The sequence below is a fragment of the Chrysochloris asiatica genome, unplaced genomic scaffold, assembly GCF_000296735.1.
Source record: "Chrysochloris asiatica unplaced genomic scaffold, ChrAsi1.0 scaffold00012, whole genome shotgun sequence".
In the NCBI taxonomy this organism is placed as follows: domain Eukaryota; kingdom Metazoa; phylum Chordata; class Mammalia; order Afrosoricida; family Chrysochloridae; genus Chrysochloris; species Chrysochloris asiatica.
In genome coordinates, this window is record NW_006408530.1 from 10,413,422 (window position 1) to 10,436,819 (window position 23,398).

Below are 23,398 nucleotides of genomic sequence, written 5' to 3' on the forward strand. Positions count from 1 at the left end.
TTTGAAGTTTTCAAAGACTTCATTTTGCTTAAATCGACCATCAACAAAATCAAGAAATCAAACTATGTATTGCATTAGGCAAATCTGCTGCACAAGACCTCTTTAAAGTGATCAAGAGCAAAGATATCATTTTGAGGACTAAATAGGGCCTGAAACAAGCAACGATATTTAGAATAACTCACTTTATTGTAATATTTGTCATATTGTGGTGGTCTGGAACCAAACCCACATTATCTCCAGTGTATGCCTGTACTGCATTGAACAACGACAATAATTTGATGGTCTACTCAATCCCATCACAGTGTCACACCAGGCCTCCTTGACGGGATAAAGAGTGATGTATTGTTGTGAGGAAGCCTGTTGTGGGTTAATGCACCAGATTGCAAAGCCATTTGAACTGCAAGGTCAGCAGTTCAAGTTTACCAGCTACTCCTCGGAAACCCTATACAAACTGAGTTCTGTTGGTTCTGACTAATAGCAACCCTGTATAGAGTCTCCAAGGAACAGCTAGTGGATTTGAACCACCAACCTTATGGTTAACAGCCAGTGCTGATCCTACAGTGCCTCACCAGGACTCCATGTGTGTTAAATATCATCCTTGGTTGATATCTTATTAGTTTATCACCTCAGATCACATCATGGAAGATCTTCATATAACTACCAAACTACTGAGAATCATGGCCCACACAAGCTGACACATATTTTGGAGGGATACAAAAGATTTTAAGACACAACATCAAGCTTTGATTTAGACTTGAAGAGATCCCTCTGACTACAGGGCAATGTGTGCAACTAAGACAAGTAGTGCAAAGGTCCAGCAAGGCAAGAATGACTTGGATCTGGGTAATTGCAACTGGGAGAGATGGAGAAAAGTGAAGGCTATAAGAAACATTCAGGAAGTGGAATGGGTTGAATGTAAGACGTAAGTGAGAGGAGTGGAGGTGGTAGTCTGGTGGTTCTGACTCATAGTGACCCTGTACAGGGTTTCCGAGGCTGTAAATCTTAACGGGAGCAGAAAGCCTCAATGTTCTCCCGTGGAATCGCTGGTAGTTTTGAACTAGCTGACCTTGATGTTAACAGCCCGGCTCATAACAACTATGCTACCAGAGCTCCATAGTGAGAGGAGTGGTCAAGCGTAATTCCCAGACTTCTGGCACCAATCAGTCAGCATGGACTAGGACCATGTTTTGGATGATCGGGAGTGACAAAAAATATTCAAGTAGAGATAATGAGTGTATTCATGTGGATCTCAGAAGAGAGGTCATCCAAATCCAGATGGAAACTGAAGCCCTAGGAGTGGATGAAACCACTAGGGAGAGTGGCTGGAATGTGGACTATGACCCAAGAATTGAAATGCATAGCAAATGTTTAAAATAATCTCACTCTCACTGAGGAGGAAACATGCTAACCTAATGAACTTTAGAAATGAGTGGAGACTAAAAATTTACAACTCTGTACATAAGCACGGTACTCTAGTTGCTAATGGTGTCCATAGGAACATGGGTTAGCAATTTTGGATGACTATGGAATCCTGGTGTGGCACTGTAGAATAAGTACTGGACTGTTAACTACAAGGTTGGCAGTTCAAACCCTCCAGATAGCTGCTCTTTGGAAACTCTTGTTGTTGTTAGGTGCCATCAAGCTGATACCAACTCATAGCAACCCTACGCACAACAGAACAAAACGCTGCCCGATCCTGGGCCAACCTCACAATTGTTGCCATGCTTGAGCCCATTGAAGCTGCCACTTTGCCAATCCATCTTGCTGGAAGTCTTCCTCTCCTTCTCTAACCTCCTTCTCCAGTTACTGGTCCCTCCTGACAACATCTCTGAACTTTGAGAGACGAAGTTTGGTCATCCTAGCCTCCAAGGAGCACTCTGGCTGCACTTCTTCCAACACAGATCTGTTGGTTCTTTTGGCAGCCCATGGCACTTTCAATATTCTCCTCCAACACCATAACTCAAAAGCATCAATTCTTCTACGGTCTTCCTTATTCACTGTCCAGCTTTCACATGCATTGAGGTGACCATTGAAACCCTGTTGCTGTTGTTAAGTGCTGTCGAGTCAATTCCAACCCAAAATGACCCTGTATAGGGTTTCCAAGGAGCAGCTGGTGAGCTCAAACCACTGACCTTGTAGTTCAAACGGCTTTGCAGTCTGGCGTATTAACCCACAGCACCATACCAGGACTCCGATGGAAACTCTATACAGGGTCAATATGAGTTGGGACCAACTAGATGGCATGTATAGGAGTCCTGGTGTGGCACTGTAGGGTAAGCACTGGACTGCCGCAAGGTCAGTGGTTTAAACATATCAGCCGCTCCTCATAAACTCTATACAGGGTCATTATGAGTTAGAACTGATTTGGCAGTGCTTAACAACAACAATCCTTGTATAATGAAATTGAACAATTAAGTAAATGGATGACAAATAGTAGGAACCAAGTCTCTCATACGTCAGACATATTATCAGGCAGGACTAGTCCCTGGAGAATGACATCATGCTTGGTAAAGTGGAAGGTCAGCAAAAAAGGGGAAGACCCCCAATGAGATGGATTGGCCCAATGGCAGCAGCAGTGGGCTGAAGGATGGCAACAATTGTGAGGTTGATGCAGGACCCGGCAGTTTCATTCTGTTGTGCATAGGTTGCTATGAGTCAGTACCAAGTTGAGAGCGCCTAACAATAACAGGATTGGAGGAAGACTCATTAACAACCTGCGATATGCCGATGATACAACCTTGCTTGCTGAAAGTGAAGTGGACTTGAAACATTTACTTATGAAGATCAAAGAGCACAGCCTTTGCTATGGATTGCATCTCAATGTCAAGAAAACAAAAATCCTCACCACTGGACCAATAAACAACATTCTTATCACTGGAGAAAATATTGAAGTTGTCAAGGACTGCATTCTTCTTGGATCAACTGTCAACACTTGAGGAAGCAGCAGTCAAGATATCAGACAACGTATTGCATTGGGCAAATCTGCTGCACAGGAGCTTTTTAAACTATTGAAGAGCAGAGATGTCAGCTTGAGGACTAAGGTGCGCCTGACCCAAGCTATGGTATTTTCAATAACCTCATATGGATGTGAAAGCTGGATAGTGAATAAGGAAGATCATAGAAGAATTGATGCATTTGAGTTGTGGTGTTGGAGGAGAATACTGAAAGTGCCATGAACTGTCAAAAGAACCAATAGATCTGTTTTGGAAGAAGTGCAGCCAGAGTGCTCCTTGGAGGCCAGGATGGCTAAGCTTCGTCTCTCATATTGTTGTTGTTGTTGAGTGCCGTCGAATCGGTGCTGGCCCATAGCGACCTTGTACAGGGTTTCCGAGGCTGTAAATCCTTACGGGAGCAGAAAGCCTCATCTTTCTCCTGCCGAGCAGCTGGTAGTTTCGAACTGCTGACCTTGCGGTTCGCAGCCCAATTCGTAAGCACTACGCTACCAGAGCTCCTTACTTTGGACATATTGTCCGGAGGGAACAGTCGCTGGAGAAGGATGTCATGCTGGGTAAGGTGGAGGGTCAGAGAAAAAGAGGAAGACTCCCAACGAGATGGATTGGCCAGGTGGCATCATTGATGGACTCAAGTGTGACAGAGGTAGTGAGGTTGGCCCAGGATCGGACATTCTTTTGTTCTGCTGTGCATGGGGTCGCTATGAGTCGGTTCTGACTCGATGGCACCTGACAACAACAACAACAACAATAACAACAGCCCCACGTGACTTACTTCCAATCACTATACTACTGGAAGTGGGGGACTAACTTTAAAATGTGAAACATGACAAGCATTATGACAGCCAGATGATCAAGATTAGGCTGAACGGTAGTAAGTACTGTTGTATGCTCCTTTGATCTGATGCAATATAAATGACACTTTTTACTTCTGAGGCCTTCCAAAAAACCCTCATAACCTCTGTCTAATCATGAGAAAACCATCAAGCATACTCTAACTGAGGAACAGTCTATAAAATACCTGATGAGCACTTCTCAAAACTATCAAGACATTAAAACCAAGAAAGTTTTAGAAACTATCAGTCTAGAGGAGCCTATGGAAACAGTACATAGAACAGAAAACAGGATTAGGAAATTTGAATAAAGTATGGACTTAGTTAATTTTTTGAAGTTTGATAAATAAAAATAACATACTATTTATAAGGAATTTAATATATAACACTTGTTAAGTTCCATCCAGTTGGTTACAACTCATAGCCACCCTGTATAGGATTTCCAAGGCATGAAGCTGTAAATCTTTGCATGAGCAGAAAGCCTCATTTTTCTCCCACGGAGCAGTTGGATTGCCAACCTTGTGCAAACTAGCCACTGCACTCCCTTTAACATGTGTTTTTGAGCATTATTGGCACTGTCCACAGCTCCTCTATCAGTTTGTCATACTCTGTGACTTGCTCGTTGCTGTGATGTTGAAAGCTATGCCCCTGGTATTTTCAATACCAACAGGGTACACCCATGGGAGACATGTTTCACTTGAGTTTTCAGAAGAAGGAAGGAGAGGTGGAATGCTTCTGAATGTTTAATCAAAGGCTCATAGTTCTCCGCGGTGTAGGTGGTGCGTTCGAACCATGGACCTTGTGGTTAGCAGTCTAATGCTTATACTAAAGGGCCACAACGCTCCCTATAACATGTATTATTAAGCATTATTGGCACTGTGGTATGGCTGGATACTACAAACCAGACTGAATTTCCTGGAAGCAATAAGAACGGTTCGGGTGCAAGGGATGTATCAAATTTGCGCCCACAACAACTTCCATCCAGGAAAGGAAAGCAAAGGACCCCAAAACACACCACCCCTCTTGCTCCTTCCAATTTAGCCCCTGTCTGCCCCTCCCCTTTCGTTCTCCTGGGCTCATCCAATGGAAGGTTGGCTCTGTGTAAACCTACTATGCGCACGCGCAACGCCTGTTCGCCATCGACTGGCTCAGTAGCAACTTCTTCAGCCTGATGCCACGGCTGACGTAGGCTCTATCTCTGTTGCTGTTGCGCCGCCATTTTGGCGACGGGAAGAGTCCGAGTCTTGGATAGCTGAAAGCGGCCGTGGTAACTGGTACGGATGTTTTCCGCCTGCATTAACCCTTCCAAATTCGCCCCGCTTCGGCCCAGGGCCCTCGGTATTGTCCCTATTTCCACAGGACCCCGTTTGTTGCTCCCATTCACCCTGTCATTGTTTCCCTAGGCACTTTGTTTCTTCATCCTTCAACTCCTGAAACTTTGCTTCGGAAACCCGCCCAAATGGCTCAGGGCTGCCAGGCCGCTTCTGTGTCCTAAAGGGGCTGGGGGCGCCTTCGGGGCTCCGGGGGGCTCGAGGCTTGTGGAGGGCTTCATCTGTCACTAGCCTGTTTTGTTTTGTCCTTTCCCAGGAATAACTTTTCAAAAGGAAAGATATTTTGTGTCGGCTCTCTCCGCGAGAAATGGCCAATGTGAGTAAATTCACCTTAAAAGAATCAGTAAATAGTTTGGAGACTTGTTTGGAACTCGAAGGGCGGTTTGACGATGGCCTTGGTGAGACAATGTCTCCCGATTACAATCGTTGGTATCAGAATGTCAAGGGGTGTGAAAATACTACCTTTTAAAAGTAATTTGAATATAAACGTTTGGGCAACTAACTGCAAGGTCAGCAGTTCGAATCTACCAGTCGTCCACTAAGCTTTCTGGTCCCGTCTCGGAATTTACAGTCTCGGAAACCCTAAAGAGGGTCGCTATGAGTCAGAACTGACCCAATGGCACACAACCAGCACCGTTCGCTATAAGTGTGCTTATTACCCGATTTAGTTTTCAAAGTAGAGATTCAATGCAAGCAACCTTTCGATATTTTTTAGAACATCATTTCAGTAAATATTTAGATTTTTTGTTAAGTGCTTTCGGTTGGTTCCAACTTGACAGCAACCCTGTATTGGGTTTCCGGTGAGCCGCTGGTGGGCTTTAACTGCCAGCCTTATGGTCGGCAGTCCAGTGTTTATAAACTACTGGTCCACACCAGGACTCCCTATAAAGATTTGTACCCTCTGAAACCCTAGACAGGAATTGGTAGCAGTGGGTTTGGTTTGGGAGTGGGTAGGATTTAAATAGCTGAGATTTGGGAGGGGAAAAAGGATTATAATCAAAGAACTGCTCTTTTAAAAATCAGGATGTCATTTCTCACTGTGGTGTGTAGGATAAGCACTGGACCACAAGATCGGTGTGAACTGCAAAGTCAGCTTTACGGAAAACCCTATACAAGGTCGCTATGAGTTGGAACCGACTTGAGGACATTTAGAAACACCAACAACATATATGTGTGAAGATTAATGGGAGATAGTAAAGTTGGGCAAGACCCCAAATGAAATGGATTGATGTAAGTGGGAGCAACAGTGGCCTCAAACATAATTGTGAGGATGCTAGTCATAGGGTCGTTATGAGTCGGAATGACTAGACAACACTTAACAGCAGCAACATGTGAAGATGGGGCCATGAATGCCGAATTCAGTAACTTAGACTTTATTCTTTCAGTTGGGGTGGGTCACTGAGTATTTTGCCCAAGAATGTAGCTTAAATATAGCAGTACATTAGAAAGGTTAATATAACAATTAGGCTGGTATTCCCGTAATTGAACTTGATATATTATGCATATTAAGCAAGTTTTAAGTTGTGACTTAAGAGCAATGAATCTTGATGTGATGCTGTATGATGAGCACTGGACTGCTAACCACAGGTCAACAATTCAGACCCACAGGACTCCTAGTGTGGCACTTTAGGATCAGCAGTGGACTTTGAACCACAAGGTCAGCAGTTCACACCCACCAACTGCTCATCGGAAACCCTATACAGGGTGGCTATGAGTAGGAACCAACTCCATGGCACTTAGCAGCAACTAGAAGAGAGCAGGGCTGAATGCTAGATCATATTCGCATGTATTAAGGTAAATTTTTACCTGGCTATAACCTGGATAGGTTGGCATTTCAAACTTATTAGCCAGTCCTTGGAAACCCTATACAAAGTCACTGTAAGTCAGAACCAACTCGATAGCACTTTACAACAACAGAGGAGTCAGTGTGGTGCTGTAGAATAAGCACTAGACCACAAGTTTGTTTGAACCACAAGATCGGCGGTTCAGTCACCAGCCGCTCATTGGAAATCCGTATACAGGGTTGCTATGAGTCCAAACTGACTTAACAACAACAAATGACAACAGAGGGAAAGAAAAAGGACATTTTAGCAGAATAAGTTTATGATGGTATAAAAGATAGCAAACAAGTATTGGAAGGTTGGGAAATTATTTTTGTATGACTGACAAATGAAGTAAGAGAAGGAGGGTAAAACAGGAAGTTATGAATATGTCAAAAATGAATTCGGAAAGAACAGTTGGATTTCAGAATATTAAGAAAGGGAAAAAATTATTTTGAAATACAAAGTTGGGCAGGACTATTTCATCATCCTGGTAACTAATTTAATACTGTCTCTCTATTCCCACATGAGTCCATTCTTTATACTGCTGTTAGTGATCTTATAGTCCTTATTTTATCAGTTTAGTCCGACTGCTCACTGCCAGCCGATTAAAACTCTGACTTATAATCATATTGTAACAGACCTTTTACTATGTGTCAAATGCAAAGCCCTTTATATAAGTTTGCTCACAAGTTAGCCTTTAAGCTTATTTTTTACTGTTTTATGTCTATCCTCACTGAACTCATCACTCTTCTGAATATGCAGCCTGTTTATGACTGTACCATTGTTCCTGATAGTCATTCAAAAATGCCCCCTTTCTATAACAAATTTCTACTGATTCTTCAAAACTTAGTATGGTTTATGAAGCTTCTCCTGGCTCTTAAATTTTTTCGAAGTACTTCACAGATTGAATGATATTTACTTTTATGTATTTTCCACTAAACCAAGAATCAGCAAATGTTTTTATGTAGCGACAGATAGTAAATATTTTAAGCTTTCTAGGTCATAGAATCTCTCTTTCACCTGCTCAACTCTGCTGGTAGATGCTGTATAAGGAAGCGGGTGTGGTTTTGTGTTCCTATAAAACCAATTGTAAAGATAGTCTGCCCATCCCTGCATTAAATGGTGACCCAAATATTTTGTACAAAGTGTATTCATCAAAGATGTTTTTGTCTTCATCTGTGCAGCTGACCTCAGAGTATCAGAAGTGGACATGGTGGTGGTGGTTATGTGCCGGGGAGTCGGTTCCGTCTCATAGCGACCCCATACAGGGTTTCCGAGGCTGTAAATCTTTACGGGAGCAGAAAGCCTCATCTTTCTCCTGAGAAACAGCTGGTAGTTTCGAACTGCTGACCTTGCAGTTCACAGCCTGATTCGTAACCACTATGCTACATAGGAGCAAAAAATGGCATCAGAAAAGTATGTGGTACAGTGCAGAAAGAAGGAAATTGCCCAAAACAAAAAAACAGGTAGAAAGAATGACATGAGAGTAATTGATCATTGGTTGTATGCTGTTGAATCTGTCCCAACTCATAACAACCCTGTGTAGGGTTTCCAAGAAATCTTTATGGGAGCAGAAAGCCTCATCTTTCTCTCATAGATCAGCTGGTAGATTCGAATTACTGACCTTGAAGTTAGCAACCCAATGTGTAACCCTCTACACTACCAGGGCTGTCTTTTAATAGTAATAGAGTTAGAAAGTAAACAGGTTTTGATCCAAGCTCTCTATCTTGAGGATGAAAGAATCTTAACTAGCTTTGGGTTCATTTTAGTATTGTTAAATTAGAGATTCTCTTTCCTCCTTATGTGTGACACTCTTGAATTCTGGCCATCATTGGAAAAAATGTATTTTTAACCCAGAGTAATTTATTTTACTTCATTTTGGTTGTTCTTAAGAAATATTTTGTGTTTTTAGGTGCTCTGTAACAGAGCCAGACTGGTTTCCTACCTCCCAGGATTGTACTCTTTAGTTAAAAGGGTTGTCAATCCCAGAGCCTTTTCAACTGCAGGATCTTCAGGTTCCGATGAGTCTCATGTGGCCACTCCACCTCCAGATATATGTAAGTTAAAGTTACTGTTACTTGGCTTAAAATTTTTGAAAACATTTTAAATTGTTTATACTATACTAACTTCTTGCAGTTTTGCAGATTTCTTACGTTGTGTTTGTACATTAAATATAAAATCATAACTGCCTAAATATTTCTTTTAATATGCACAATCCTTCCTAAAACAAATCTTTTGATCCTTTTAAGCCATGCACTACTAATTTTTTGCTCTGAAATACTTAAATCACCTCACTTCCTTGATAAACCCTGGTTATTATTTTAACAGCAGTTGCCAAACTATCCTCAAGCTATCTTACATTACTATTGTTCAATGTAAGTTTTGTGGTGGTTCTGTATGTTTGAGAAATGCTATGTTCGAGATTCCTATCTTGGGGTTTTATTATGCACACTGAACTATTAAAGGCTCTTAAAAGGTTAACCAAATATGTCCCAAAGCACTTCTGGTGTGGTGCTTTAGGATTAGCACTGGACCACAAGGTCAATTTGAACCATAAGATGGTGGTTCAAATCCACCAACCACTCCTTGGAAACACTATAAAAGGTCACCATGAGTCAGAACAACTCAACTGCACTCAGCAACAAGAATGTGTCCTAAAGGTATTACACATGAAATCCTTTTTTCATAGAACATGTTACTTACTGTGTAATGGAAGTCTGTTTGGCTTTAAAAAAAAACCTTTAATGTTCCTCTAGTTTTCTTTTATAACTCAATCTCTAACTGCTCCCCAATTTATACCATCTGAAAACTAACCATGTATACCCTTAATAGCAGATGTGTCATCCTGATTGTACCAGTAAGAAACAGTTGCTATGGGTTGAAACCAACTTGACAGCACTTAATAACAACAAGCAAGAGTAGAAAGCCAAAAAAGATGGGGATGGTGGAACATGAATAGGTTGATCACATAAGAGAAAACCTAAGTTACCTATATTGTTTTTAAGAGCCAGCAGAGTCAATTATGACTCATAGTGACCCTGTACAGGCTTTCCAAGGCTAGAAATCTTTGTGGCAGTAGAAAGCTTCATCTTTCTCCCGTAGAGCAGTAGGTGGGTTTGAACTAACAACTTTGTGGTTAGTAGTCCAGTGCCTACCCTATAGTGACACCAGCATTCTTTTAAGTGACCTGTAAATATATGAAACCCATTATTAATATCAGATATTCATTTCTGTAAAGACATAATAATAGTAGCCCTGAATAGTCTTTAAAATCTAATTTGTTCAAAATTAACTAACAGGTTTTGCCATTTGAACTTGACAGTTAGCTTTCTAGAACCTTGTCATTCAACATGATTTCCTAATCAGCAGCAGCAGCATCTGGGAGCTTGAGAGAAATGCAGAATCTTGAGCCCCACTCCAGATTTCTGCATCAGAATCTGCATTTTGACAAGATTGTAAATTCCTATGTACTTTAAAGTTTGAGAAGCATTGGACTAGACTGTTGAAAATTTTGAGGCAGTTTATGGTTTCAGCAGGAAAGAGTGCCTTGATTGATGAGTGTTGCCTTCACAGGTGTAGAAGACAAGGGATAGCATGTCACTGTAATCTTGAGGTACTGCAGCCAGAGTAACATGGCCATTTTCAGTCACTCAGTCCAACCTGAGTATTAAAACCTGCTTTATTGTTATTATTGCCAAGTAATGTGTGTGGCAGTTGTCCTTCTCTTTCTCTAAACCAAATCCTTACTTGGCATATGTAGTACTTTACTTTTTTACTTTATTCTTTTCTGAAACTGGATTTTTGCAAGTTAGAATGTTTTTTTAAGTTGTAAGTGAAAAAAAATAGTGTGGTCTGTTTAACTACACTTATGTGATTCATCTTAACTAATATGGTTCATAAACAGAATTGTGCCACAATTATTCATACACAGTTTTATGTACTGTTCCTCCAGGTAACAGCTGAATACAGAGTACACTGAAGCGGTCTAACTCAACAAGTGACAGAAATATATTGCTCTCCACATTGTCCATTTAATCCTTGTTTTTCACCTTGTTCTTTCTCTTGGCTCATTTTGAGCATGTATTTTGTTTTAGAGGTATCATTTTACAGTTCTTCTAAATCTTTGTGAAAACCTCTCTTTTGTTTTTGTTGTCACTCACAGCGACCTTTTGTAGGGTTTCCAAGGAGCAGCTTGTGGGTTTGAGCTGCTGATCTTGTGGTTCACAGTCCAGTGCTGATCCAACAGCGCCACACCACGAGTCCCTTTACCAACTCTTTTAAAGATAAAGTCCTATTATTTAGTATTTATCATGAAATTTAGTATGTCTCTTTAGCTGTGCTGACATTTGTATTAGCATCATTATTTTTATTAGTCCTCAGGTTATAAAGTTGATTAGATCTCTTCTAATTCTGTGTTATAGTATAAGCCTTATTATTTTGTAAATTTGCCTTTACTCAACAGGAGGTTTTCCAGAAACACTAGACTAGACACATGACACAGTATAGCAGAAATGCTGTAGACTTTAACAATACAGAGTACTGTAGACATTAGCAATACAGAAGTATATGGAATAGAAAACGGAATCCCCATAAACCATTACCCACATCCTGTTCTCCTCCTAAGGGTAACTAACAACCATCAAGTATGGTATTTGTCCTTTTAGATCTCTTTATCTGTATTTGAAAACAAGACTATAAGGACATAAAATAAATGTTGGCCTACATGCTACTCTTTAAGGTGGCATTTTCTTTTTAATGTGTTGTGTTTTCCAAGCATTCTTTAAATTTCTGGTTTCTGCTATACAGATAGTTTTCTTATTTTCTATTCCTTCCATGAATTTTTTCATGGTTTTTTGTTTTTTAAATCTTTTCTGTAGTTCATAGAGATTTTTTAGAAGAAGAGGTAAATACATATTTACAGTCTGCTATCTTTATCCTGGTGTTGCGCTATGGGTTAATGCGTCAGACTGCAAAGCTGTTTGAACTGCAAGGTTGGTGGTTCAAGCTCACCAGCTGCTTCACAGAAACCCTTTCAGAGTCGCTATGGGTCGGAATCGACTCCACGTCACTTTACAACAACAACATCTTTATCATGAAGTACATGTTAATTTTTACATTAAAGTAAAAGTAAATTTCCTAGAAAATGGGAAAATCTGTTTGGAATGATTTATGAACTTTTATAAAATGAGAATGTAAAAAAATGTATCATACTCCAACAACTGGTAAAACTGGATTTCTGCATGCATAAAAATGAAGATTTCATACCTCATGCCATAGTTGACTTGCAAGCCATCTGTAACCATCACCCCATTCTCAGTCTCCATTACCTGGAAGGAGGCTGGCAGTAGATCAAGGATGCAAAGAAGTTAGGAACGTCAAAAATATTTTTAAAGCATGATTAATATTTTCCTTTTGGTCCACATAAGACAGTTGTATCAGATGACCATATCAAAATGCATTTTATTTGTCGAGTCTAAGTAAACAGATTATCAGAGTTTGTTTATTTGATCATAAGGCAACCACTGGTTGCTTTGATTAATACTTTAGAAATGGCATAAGAATAATTTTATATTCATACCAGAAAACAGATTTCAAATATTTTTTTGTTTGTCTAAAGAGAATCTTATTATCATTTAAGTTAAAAAAAAAAAATACATAATTTAATGATGATCCTTCTTCTAGTCTACCCCTTGTCCACTTTTAGGCTCTCGAACAGTATGGCCTGATGAAACTATGGGACCATTTGGACCTCAGGATCAGAGATTCCAGCTTCCAGGGAACATAGGCTTTGATTGTCACCTCAATGGAACTGCTTCACAGAAGAAAAGCCAGGTTCATAAAACTTTGCCTGATGTGCTAGCAGAACCTTTATCAACTGAAAGGCATGAGTTTGTGATGGCACAGTATGTTCATGAATTCCAGGTGAGTCATCTGTATCGTTTATTGTCTTTTCTATAAAAGGTTACATGTTTTCTGATTAATATTAGCCTGTTACTTTCATTTAGGAGTCCTGGTGTGGTGCTGTGGGTTAATGCGTCAGACTTCAAAGTCTTCAGAACTGCAAAGTTGGTGCTTCAAGCTTACCAGCTGCTGCTTGGAAACCCTATACAGGGTCGCTGTGGGTTGGAATCAGCTCAACGTCACTTAACAACAACAACAACTTTCATTTAAAAGCATTTGTAAAAAATTGCTTTATGTTAATATAAACAAACACATGGTTTTTGGGTTTTTTTTTCTCCATACACATGTTTTTTTAATATATGTAATGTTTTTGTGTGTATTTGAATTAAGGTAAATTTTACATATAACTTAAAACATTGGCACTGTCCCATATATATTACTTCTTACATCATTATAATCTATTTTAAGTCATTCTTCAAAATAAGCTTTTAATAGCTATATGTTTCATATATAGATAATACATTGTTGTTGTTAAGTGCTGTCGAGTTGGTTCCAACCCATAGCAACCCTGTATAGGGTTTCTGAAGAGTAGCTGGTGAGCTTGAACTACCAACCTTGCAGTTAAATGGCTTTGTAGTCTGGCGCATTAAACCACAGCACCGCGCTAGGACTCCATAGATAGATAATATAATTATTCCTATATTGTTGTAATTTTAGGGTTCCTATATTTACCTTTTATAAGCAGTAATTATTTGTATCTGGATCAAATTCTGATGAGCTTTATAATCCTTTTACCATTTTGCAAGCTTAAGACAATTACGATATTTCCAGAATTGTTTAAATATGATAAAATAAGAATCTTAGGAAGTTATAAATAAGTTTTGAGGTGTTCTGTTTTGTTTTGTTTTGTTTTTAAATGTCTGAGTTTTTAACTGGTATTGTATCACTGTCTGTTCAAGTGGAAAGTTACATGCAGCTCAGGATTTCTGTCAAGCCCTTGAGGCGTTTCATTTTTCACATTTCCATATGATTTTAAACTTAGGTGGTAGTTTTGTTTGTTTTGTTTTTTATATCAAAATCATATTATGAGGTGTGATTATTATTATGACTTATATGGTCAAACTTACAATGGGACATAGTTGACCTCCTCTGTCTTCTTATCTTGAATAATTTCTTCTCAGACTGCTTGTTATTCTTCAGTCTACCAAGTAAGTCATTATTTCCCATAAGCTTACATGCTTCCTCTTTTCATATGAATTACTCTCTGGTCACTTAATCTCATGGCTTCCACCACACGCTCTATTTTTATTATAATTCAAACATTCTATCTCTAATGTTTCTGAGCATTAGTTCTATTTTTCTGTCCTTTTGCCGAGCACCTTTACCTGGATGTGTGAATCCTTCCATAGTTTACGTATCTAAACCTGGTGGTATAGTGGGTTAAATGTAGGGCTGCTAACTGCAAGGTCAACCCACCAGCCATTCCATGCATGGGAGAAAGATGAGGCTGCTGCTTCCATAAAGCTAAGTTTCAGAAACCCTGAAGAGCAAGTGTACTAATAGCAATCAACTTTGCTGCCAATGGGTTTAGTTTGGCTTCGTGCTGAAGTAGTCCTGTTTTCTCTCAAAATTTGTCACTCTCCCATTACCAGCAGTATAAATGACTTAACCATATATTCACTGTCCCAAGAAGCCAGCCCTGACTTATGTCTGTATCATTCTCTCATAAATAGCAAATGAGCAAATCATATTGCCTCCTTTTCTGAAATAAAAAATCAAACTTATTGCTGTCATATTGATTGGAACTCATAGAGACTCTACAGGATAGAGTTGAACTGCCACATAGGGTTTCCTCGGCTGTAGATCTTTACAGAAGCAGACTGCTACATCTTTATCCCAAGGAGAAGCTGGTGTGTTTGAGCTCCTGACCTTTCAGTAGCAGCAGAGTGGGCTTAACCACAGGACTCCTATCTCTGAATAGCTCCTAAATTTTTAGTTTCCTTCCGTGACCTCTTACTTACCTGGGGCATTATAGTGTGATGGACTTTATAATGTTGATATACCTGTTGTTGTTGTTGTTAGGTGCCATCGAGTCGGTACCGACTCATAGCGAACTTATGCACAGCAGAACGAAACACTGCCCGATCCTGGGCCAACCTCACTACTGTTGCCACGCTTGAGTCCGTCGATATGCCTATAGAGATAGAATAATTGTAGGTTCAGAGATTACTCTGCCCCTTATTTAATTTTGTGAAATTGAGAGAATTATTTTAACTTTTTTTTTTTTTAATTGGGAATAATAATCCTTAGTCCACAACATTGCTATGAAGGATCAATAAATGCTGACTGTTACTATCTGTCTGTTGCTTTTTTCTCCTCCTTATTACTATACATCCTCCATAACAACACTATCTTTAGCTTCAGATTTCTGATTTTGCTATTCCTCATTGCTTATAAAGTCAACTTTTTAAAATGTAGCGTAAATAACCTTTCACAATTTTGATCCCTAATCTTTCTTAATTTAGCTTCCACTACTTTACTTCCTCTGCACTGCAACCACACATACTTTCACATACACATGCGTTAAAATGTGATAATCTTTTGCTGTACTGTTTTTCCTCCTGAATTCTTATCCTTTGTTTCACCTCTTCTTTTTATGTTGAACATACACATTAATCATGATGTAGCTTGCAACTTATGTATCAGCCCTGTATGGGGTTTCCAAGGCTGTAAATCTTTATGGAAGCAGAAAACCTCATCTTTCTTCTGAGGAGCTGCTGGTGGATTTGAACTGCTGACGTTGCAGTTAGCAGCTCTCTGTATAAGTCACTACACTACTAGGATCTTTAAAGATGTAGCTTAGATTTCACCATTTCAACCTTTTCCTGATTCCTATTAGCAAAGATAATTTCCTTCCCATTTATAATCCCTGAAGACTTTCTTCATAACTCTCATATTTTTGATACTGAATTGCATTTATTTTTTGTGCTTATTTTCTTTCTACTAGGTCTAAGATCCCTAAGAGTAGACGCTGAGTTTTTTTTTAAACATTTGAGTGCCTGTTTATGGCATAGTGCCTGGCGCATAGCCGACTCCTAGTAAATTTCAGTTGAATAAGAGCTCTAAGCCATTCCTGTAGGAGAGACCATATTATTTAATCATGTAATTTTGTAACTTAGTATTGCTATTCCCAATTTTACAGATTATCAAACAAAAGTTAATGAGATACTATCACAAAATACCAGTTTTATAAGACATACGGCATATTGGTTGTTAAGCAACTTATCTTTATTACCAAGTTTTAGAATAGCAGTATACTTGCACATTCTTATGTTTTGATCAGAATTTCTTTAGAACTTTTAGATCTAATTTTCATCACAAAATAATTTGAGTTTATGAGATGGTACTATCATCTTTCTTTAAGGTTTTCTTTTACCCCAACCCTAATTAGATTAGAATTGCTTTAAAAAATACTTCTAAGGAAGATAAATTTATAATATGTAACATATCATATACATTTAAATTCCAGTTTGCTTGCTTGTATTTCTTGCTACTCTAGGGTAATGATGCACCTATTGAACAAGAAATTAATAGTGCAGAAACTTACTTTGAAAGTGCCAAAGTAGAATGTGCAGTCCAAACATGTCCAGAATTGCTACGAAGAGGTATGTCACACTATACATTGTAACAATATGGATTAGAAATTGTTAATCTTTTAATGTATTGAGTAATGTATTCTGTGTGGTTACGGAATCTGGCTGTGAACCTTAAGGTCATTAGTTTGGAACTGCCAGCTGTTCTGCGGGAGAAACAAGAGGTTTTCTGCTCCTGTAAAGGTATACAGCCTCGGAAACCCTGTACAGAGTCGCTATGAGTTGGAACCAACTTCATGGCACATAACATGGCACATAACCACCACGACCATAGGCATAGGAATGTGGCGCTATGACCTAATGCATCAGACTGCAAAGGTGTTTGAACTGCAAGGTCGGTGGTTCAAGCTCACCATCTGCTACTTGGAAACCCTATACAGGGTTGCTATGGATCGGAATCGACTCGATGTCACTTAACAACAACAGTGGATTAGTGGGTCATGTATTGGATTCCTAACCATAATGTTAACAGTTCTAGTCCAGCAGGTGCTCTGAAGGAGAAAGATGAGGCTTTCTGCACCCGTAAAGATTTGCAGCTTCAGAAACCCTATACAGGGTTGCTATGAGTCAAAATCGACTCGATACTTTTTTTCCTAATTTTTTTTACATTTTGTCATTGTTTAGAAAATGCTCAACAAAACACCAGTTCACCAGTTTCCACATGTACATTTCGTGGCATTGATTACATTCTTCGAGTTGTACAGCCATTCTTGCCTTCCTTTTTAGAGTTGTTCCTCTCTCATTAGTATAAACTTGATGCTCTTTAATGTTCTTATCTACTCTTTCACTTTACTGTTGTCCCGCTGATTCCATACAGAGATTTCTTAAATAGGCATAATCCTCAAGGCATATAATTTTTTCTTCTAAATAATTTTATTGTGAATTGAGTGAAGGTGTGCAGAGCAAATCATTTTACATTCAACAAATCATGCATTTCATTTCATCTCAGTTAGTTCCCTCAGTGTGACATCACTTACCCCACTCCCACCCTGTGTTTCCTGTTTCTGTTTCTCCTTTCCCTGCCCTTCTGAATTGTATGCATTGATCTCAGTTGGTTAACAAGCTATGAGGTGCATACCTTACTAGTGATGTTGTCTCCTGTATATACCTGTGTGTTGTTTTGAAGAAAATTGAATCATGGAGGTAAGTTCCATTCTAGACCTGAAGGATGACCAAGGTTCATGATCTTGGGGTTCCATCTGTCTCTGTCTTGTCTGTATGCCTGGTCTTTTTTATGATTTTGAGTTTTGTTCCACATTTTCTTCAACTGTATTCAAGACCTTCTAAAGTGATACCTTTTAGAACCCTCGGTAGTTGTAGCCAGGACCCATCTAGTTCTTTTCTCAGGGTCATGGAAACTGCTGTTCATATTGTGTTTCTTTTTTTTTTTTTTAAGTTTTTATTGTGAATTGAGTGAAAGTTTACAGGGCAGATTCAACACATTATGTAGCTTGTTTCATTAAAATGATTATAATTCCCTCCATGTACCATCAGTTAATAGTATTTCTCTCTATTCATTTTAGCTTTTTTTTTAACACTCAGGCATATATAATAATTTACACCACCAATGGGCACATTCTGCAAGTCTGCCTCCTGACCACCAGCTCTCAGTTCCTCTCTTCCCATGAATCTAGAGTCCTCAGCTGCTCCATCTCTCCATGTCCCTGTCTCTGCCTCCATCTTTGGTGTAATTACTTCTCTGGATAAGGTCTCGCATTCCGCTTGTGCTCTTCTCCTTTGATGGTCCTAGGGTCCTTTGTTTCTGGACTTCCCCATTTTGATACAAAACTTCTACCTTTACAATTGTGACAGTCACAGTTAGTCATGATAACTATTACTCACTATTGAACCATAAGAATCTTATCCCCATCTCTTTTAACCAGACCCATCTAGACAAGATGAAAACTACTCAGTGGGGTTTCTACCTTCCTCTGCACACTCTGAAATAAACTACCTCTTGAAACCTTGTAATCCAGTTATTTCGTGCCTTTATTGCCCCCTCATTTTAGGTAGCCAATGTAAGTTTCCTATCCCTATCTAACCTGAGTACAGAAGGGATAGCATTGATACTTGATGTGAGGACTTCTTCCCTCTCTGTTGGTATTTAGAGTTACTACCTCCATGACTATAGGTCAAGTTCATCAAATTGTAGCAATTTACCTTTGTTTATTAAAAAAAAAAAAAATTTTTTTTTTTTTTAATCTTCCTCTAGTCGAGTTCTGATTATCAAACCATCTAGGCTAGGTCAAATGTGTACCTTCCGCAACTTGGGGTGTTCTTCTCCCCTCACTTCATATCAGCTGGATGCTTCACTCTCAGCTCTAGCCTTCTGTGACTATCTCCTTGTCAATGGGCTCAGATGTCCCCAGGTCTCACCACACTTTAGACCAACCAGCCCTTTCTCTTCCCTCTCTCATCTCCAGGTCCACGGGAGTCTATGGACCGTGGGTTGAACTCAGCCCGTTTCTTTATTGCTGCCTTTCCCCCTCTTCCACTCACCAGTAGACCATTGTGGTCATCGGCAAGCTTACATGCCTGCTCATGTGTTCCCTTTGAGTTTCAGTCTTAGATCATATTGTGTTTCCAAGCATCTTCAGTTTTCATCCATCACTTTTCTTTCCTCTAGACAGGGAGGGACCAATAACTGTACCATAGATCGCCACTCAGTAAACTTTTAAGGTCTCAGTCACTACTCATCAAAGGAGGATGCAGAGCATTGTCTTTGTGGACTAGTTATGCCAGCTGACCACGGTCTTCCCAGACTATAGCCCTGAATCCCCAGCCACTATGATTCATTCCCTCAAGGTGTTTGGTAATATAGGCAGTCCTTTTTTTTAACTAGTTAAGCTGAGCTACTGTTCAATTTTCAGAAAACTTCAGGGGATATTTTGGCTTGAAGTTTGTCTTAGGGCAGTAGCTTCAGGAATTCATCTAACCTCTGTGACTCCAGAATTTGGAGCCAATGAAACTTGAAATTTCTTATTTACATATCCCTTCTTTTTATCAGGATTGCTTTGTAGCATCCGTGATCAAGAAAGTGATAGTTAGGCACTATCCAGTTTTTCTGGTTTCATGGCAAAAGGAGGCAGTTGTTCATGAAGGCAGTTAGCCCCACATTTCCTATCTTCCTACTAATCCTGACTCCTTCTCCTCTCTTGCATCAGGTGAGTAGAGACCAATTGTGCCTTGAGATGATTACTTGTAAGATTTGTAGACCCCAAACACTCTACAACAAACTGTTTTTGTTGTTGTTAGGTGCTGTCCAGTTGGTTTTGACTCACAGAAACCCTATATATAACAGAACAAAACACTGCCCAGTCCTGGACCATCTTCACCGTTTTTGTTATGTTTGATTGAGTCCATTGTTTCTGACTCCATTTCGTTTCCATCTTGTTGGGTTCTTCCTCTTTTTCGGTGGTCCTTTACCATGCATGATGTCCTACTCCAGGGACTAGTCCCTCATTACAACATGTCCAAAGTACAAGAGACAAAGTCTCGTCATCCTCGCTTCTGAAAAACATTCTGGCTGTAATTCTTCCAAGACAGATTTGATAGTTGTTCTAGCAGTCCATGGTACTTTTAATATTCTCCAACACCATAATTTAAATACATTAATACTTTCACAGTCTTCCTTATTGTATTGTTCAACTTTCACATGCATATGAAGTGATTGAAAATGCCGGCTTGGGTCAGGAACATGTTAGTCCTCAAACTGACATCTTTATTCTTGAAAACTTTAAAGAGATTTTATGCAGCAGATTTGACTAATGGAATACATAATTGGATTATTATTTTTAAAAATATTTTATTGTAAATTATGTGATAGTTTACATGGGAGAGCATTAGGTTTACATTCATCCTGTCGTATATCATTACATTGCCATGGTTACAGTCCCCTCCAGGAATCATCAACCAACCAAATGGTACACCCCACAAGCCTGCCCCGTGGTCGTCAGCACACAGCCCCTCTCCTTCTCTGGGTCTAGAGTTCCCAGCCGCTCCATCTCTCCATGTCATCGTCTCTGCCTCCATCTCTGGTGTCACTGTTTCTCTGGGTAGGGTACTGCACTCCGCTCTTCTCCCTTGATGGTCTCAGGGACCTCCGCTCCTGGATTACAAAGTCAACCACTCCCCTCCTTTTGCTACAAAATGTCTACCTTTACATTTCCAACACCCACAGTCAGTCCTGATAGTAATTATTCACCGTTGTACCACGTGAGTGCTATCCACATCTTTCATCAGTCCCACTCAGACAGATTGGATACTACTCTGGAAATTCTACCTTCCTCTGTGCCCTCAGGAACTTAGCTCCCTCTTGAACGCTTGTAAGCCAGTCATTTCTTGCCTTTGTAGCTTCCCCCTTTTTAGGTAGCCAGTGTCCAAGTTGCCCATCCCTGTCTACCCTGTGTATTGAGGGGGTGCAATGATCCTCGCTGTAAAGATTTAGATTTGTTCCCTCTATTTACTGCATCCGGAGGTGTAGGTCAAATTCATCAAATTGTATCATATTGCTCCTTTTTTCTTTTTCTTCTTTCTCCTAGTTGAGCTCTGATTATCCAGCCATTGAAGCCAGATCAAGTGGGTATTAGCTGTAAGTGTGGGTGTTCTTGTGCATATGCCCTCTCTTCTTATCAGCTGGATGCTTCATTCTCCATTCTAGTCCTCTGTGGCTACTGTGTCACTGACTCTGGACCCAAGAGTCCCCAGGTCTTGCCAAACTGCTTGCCAACCAGGTCTCCATCCATTTCACAGGAGTGTATTGAACATGGTTGGACTTAGCTCGCAGCTTCATTGCTGTTTTTCCCTCACTTCCCCTTATCAGTGACCAGTGTGGTCACCAGTCAAAGCACGTGTTTGCTTGTGTATTCCATTGAGTCTCAATCTTGGAAGGGGGTTTGCCTTGATGACTCCTGAGCAGGCAACTTGCTTGTTCTTGTAGTAGTCATTTAGGCTGCTGTTATTCTTTTGTATTTTTCTTGTTAATCTTTCTATCAAGAAGTATTTTGTGTTCTTCTAGCCGATCCAGGCTCGTCTGCTTGCCCTTTCAAGTGGAAATTTCCCACCTCAGAAGATTCTGGATGGAGTTCAGGATTCCACCTATGGTCTTACGTATTGCAGAGGCTCCCCAGGAAGCCTCCTTCACTGGGCACGTTGTAGCCCTATTTTTGGTATTCCAATCAGTTATAGGCAGAAGACGGACTTAGAAGCTTTCTATAGTGATATTTCTGGCTATTTCTTTGTCTCCCCCTCAAGTGTCTATTTTATAATGGTATGCCAGGGAAACCAAGATTCAAAAGGCAGTCAAGCATCTTAACATTATTTCCCCCCTTTTGCCCATTCCAGCCATGTTTCAATCCCTGTATCCCAGAGCCCTGTTGTTCCAAGGTTGTGAATACATGATTATTTACCTCTGTCCCACCATGCAAACCTGCCTAATTGTTTTCCCATCTGCCTTGATCTTACATACCCCTCCCCCTTGTGTATTGTCCCCTCCCGAGCACCCAAACTATCCTGTGTCTATTCCCTACCTGTGCTCCACCTTCCCCTCCCTCTCCTCACCCCACCCCTCACATCCTGGTAACCAGCAAAGAATTTCCCTACCACCCTTTAGTATGGGTTCTTTTTCTTAGTCTTTTACAGTAATGGTCCTATGCAGTATATCTACTTTTGTGACTAACTAATTTCACTCAACATAATGTCCTCAAGGTTCATCCGTGTTATATGATAGCTTATAGCTTCCTTGTTGTTCTTCAAGGTAGCATAATATTCCATTGTGTGTACATACCACAGTTTATTTATCCATTCTTCCGTTGATGGGCACTTAGGCTGTCTCCATCTTTTTGCTATCGTAAGTAGTGCTGCTGTGAACATCAGCATGCATATATCTACTCGTGTTATGGCCCATATTTCTTGTGGGTAAATACCAAATAGAGAAATTGCTGGATCATAAGATACTTCTATTTCCAAACTTCTGCGGAAGCGCCATATTGCTTTCCAGAGAGGTTGGACCATTTTTCAATCCCACCAGCAATGCAGGAGCATCCCAGTCTCTCCACACCTCGCCAGCATTTACTGTCCTCTACTTTTACAATGCGCCAGACTATAGAGCTGTTTGAACTGCAAAGTCAGCAGTTCAAGCTCAACAGCTGCTCCTCGGAAACCCTATTAAGGGTTGCTGTGGGTCGGAACCGACTCTACTGCACTTCACAGCAACAACAACAAGTTTTATGATCTTTGCTGTTATTGCTGGCGTGAGGTGATATCTCATTATTGTTTTGATTTGCATCTCTAATGGCTAGTGATCATGAACATTTCTTCATGTTTGTTGGCTGCCCGGATCTCCTCCTTGGTGAAGTGTCTGTTCATGTCCTGTGCTCATTTTTTAATTGGGTTATCTGTCCTTTTCTTGTAGAGGTTTTGTAGTTTTCCTATGTATTTTAGAAATGAGTCCCTTGTCTGATTTGTCGTTGCAAAAGATTTTTTTTTCCCATTCTGTATGCTCCCTTTTTACTCTGGTGAAATCTTTTGATGCGCATAAGTTTTTAATTTTTATACATCCAAAAAGAATAAAGAACCAAAATTAACACATTAACACAGCATCCACAACAATTAGAAACAGACCAACAAAGGGAACCTATAGCCACCAAAAGGAAAGAAATAATAAAGATTAAAGCAGAAATAAATGAGATAAAAAACAGAAAAACTATAGGAAGAATCAACAGGACAAGAAGCTAGCTCTTTGAAAGGATTAACAAAATTGACAGACCATTGGCAAACTTAACAAAACAACAGAGGGATGAGACACAAAAATAACACTCATTAGAAACCACACAGGTGATGTCACAGTGGAACCAAAGAAAATCAAAAGAATAATAACAGAATACTACGAAAAGTTGTACTCCAACA

General features: G+C 39.9%; 1 protein-coding gene across 1 annotated transcript in view; it reads left to right on the forward strand.

Annotated features, from left to right (window-relative positions):
- Positions 1-5,422: 5,422 nt before the first annotated feature.
- The window catches only part of LOC102842663 (methylmalonic aciduria and homocystinuria type D homolog, mitochondrial-like), a 30,460-nt gene continuing 12,484 nt past the window's right edge, over positions 5,423-23,398 (forward strand). The window contains exons 1-4 of the mRNA XM_006834550.1: positions 5,423-5,431; positions 8,851-8,995; positions 12,643-12,860; positions 16,399-16,504. Coding sequence (XP_006834613.1) covers positions 5,423-5,431; positions 8,851-8,995; positions 12,643-12,860; positions 16,399-16,504 — 478 coding nt within the window. The remainder of the gene's footprint in view (positions 5,432-8,850; positions 8,996-12,642; positions 12,861-16,398; positions 16,505-23,398) is intronic.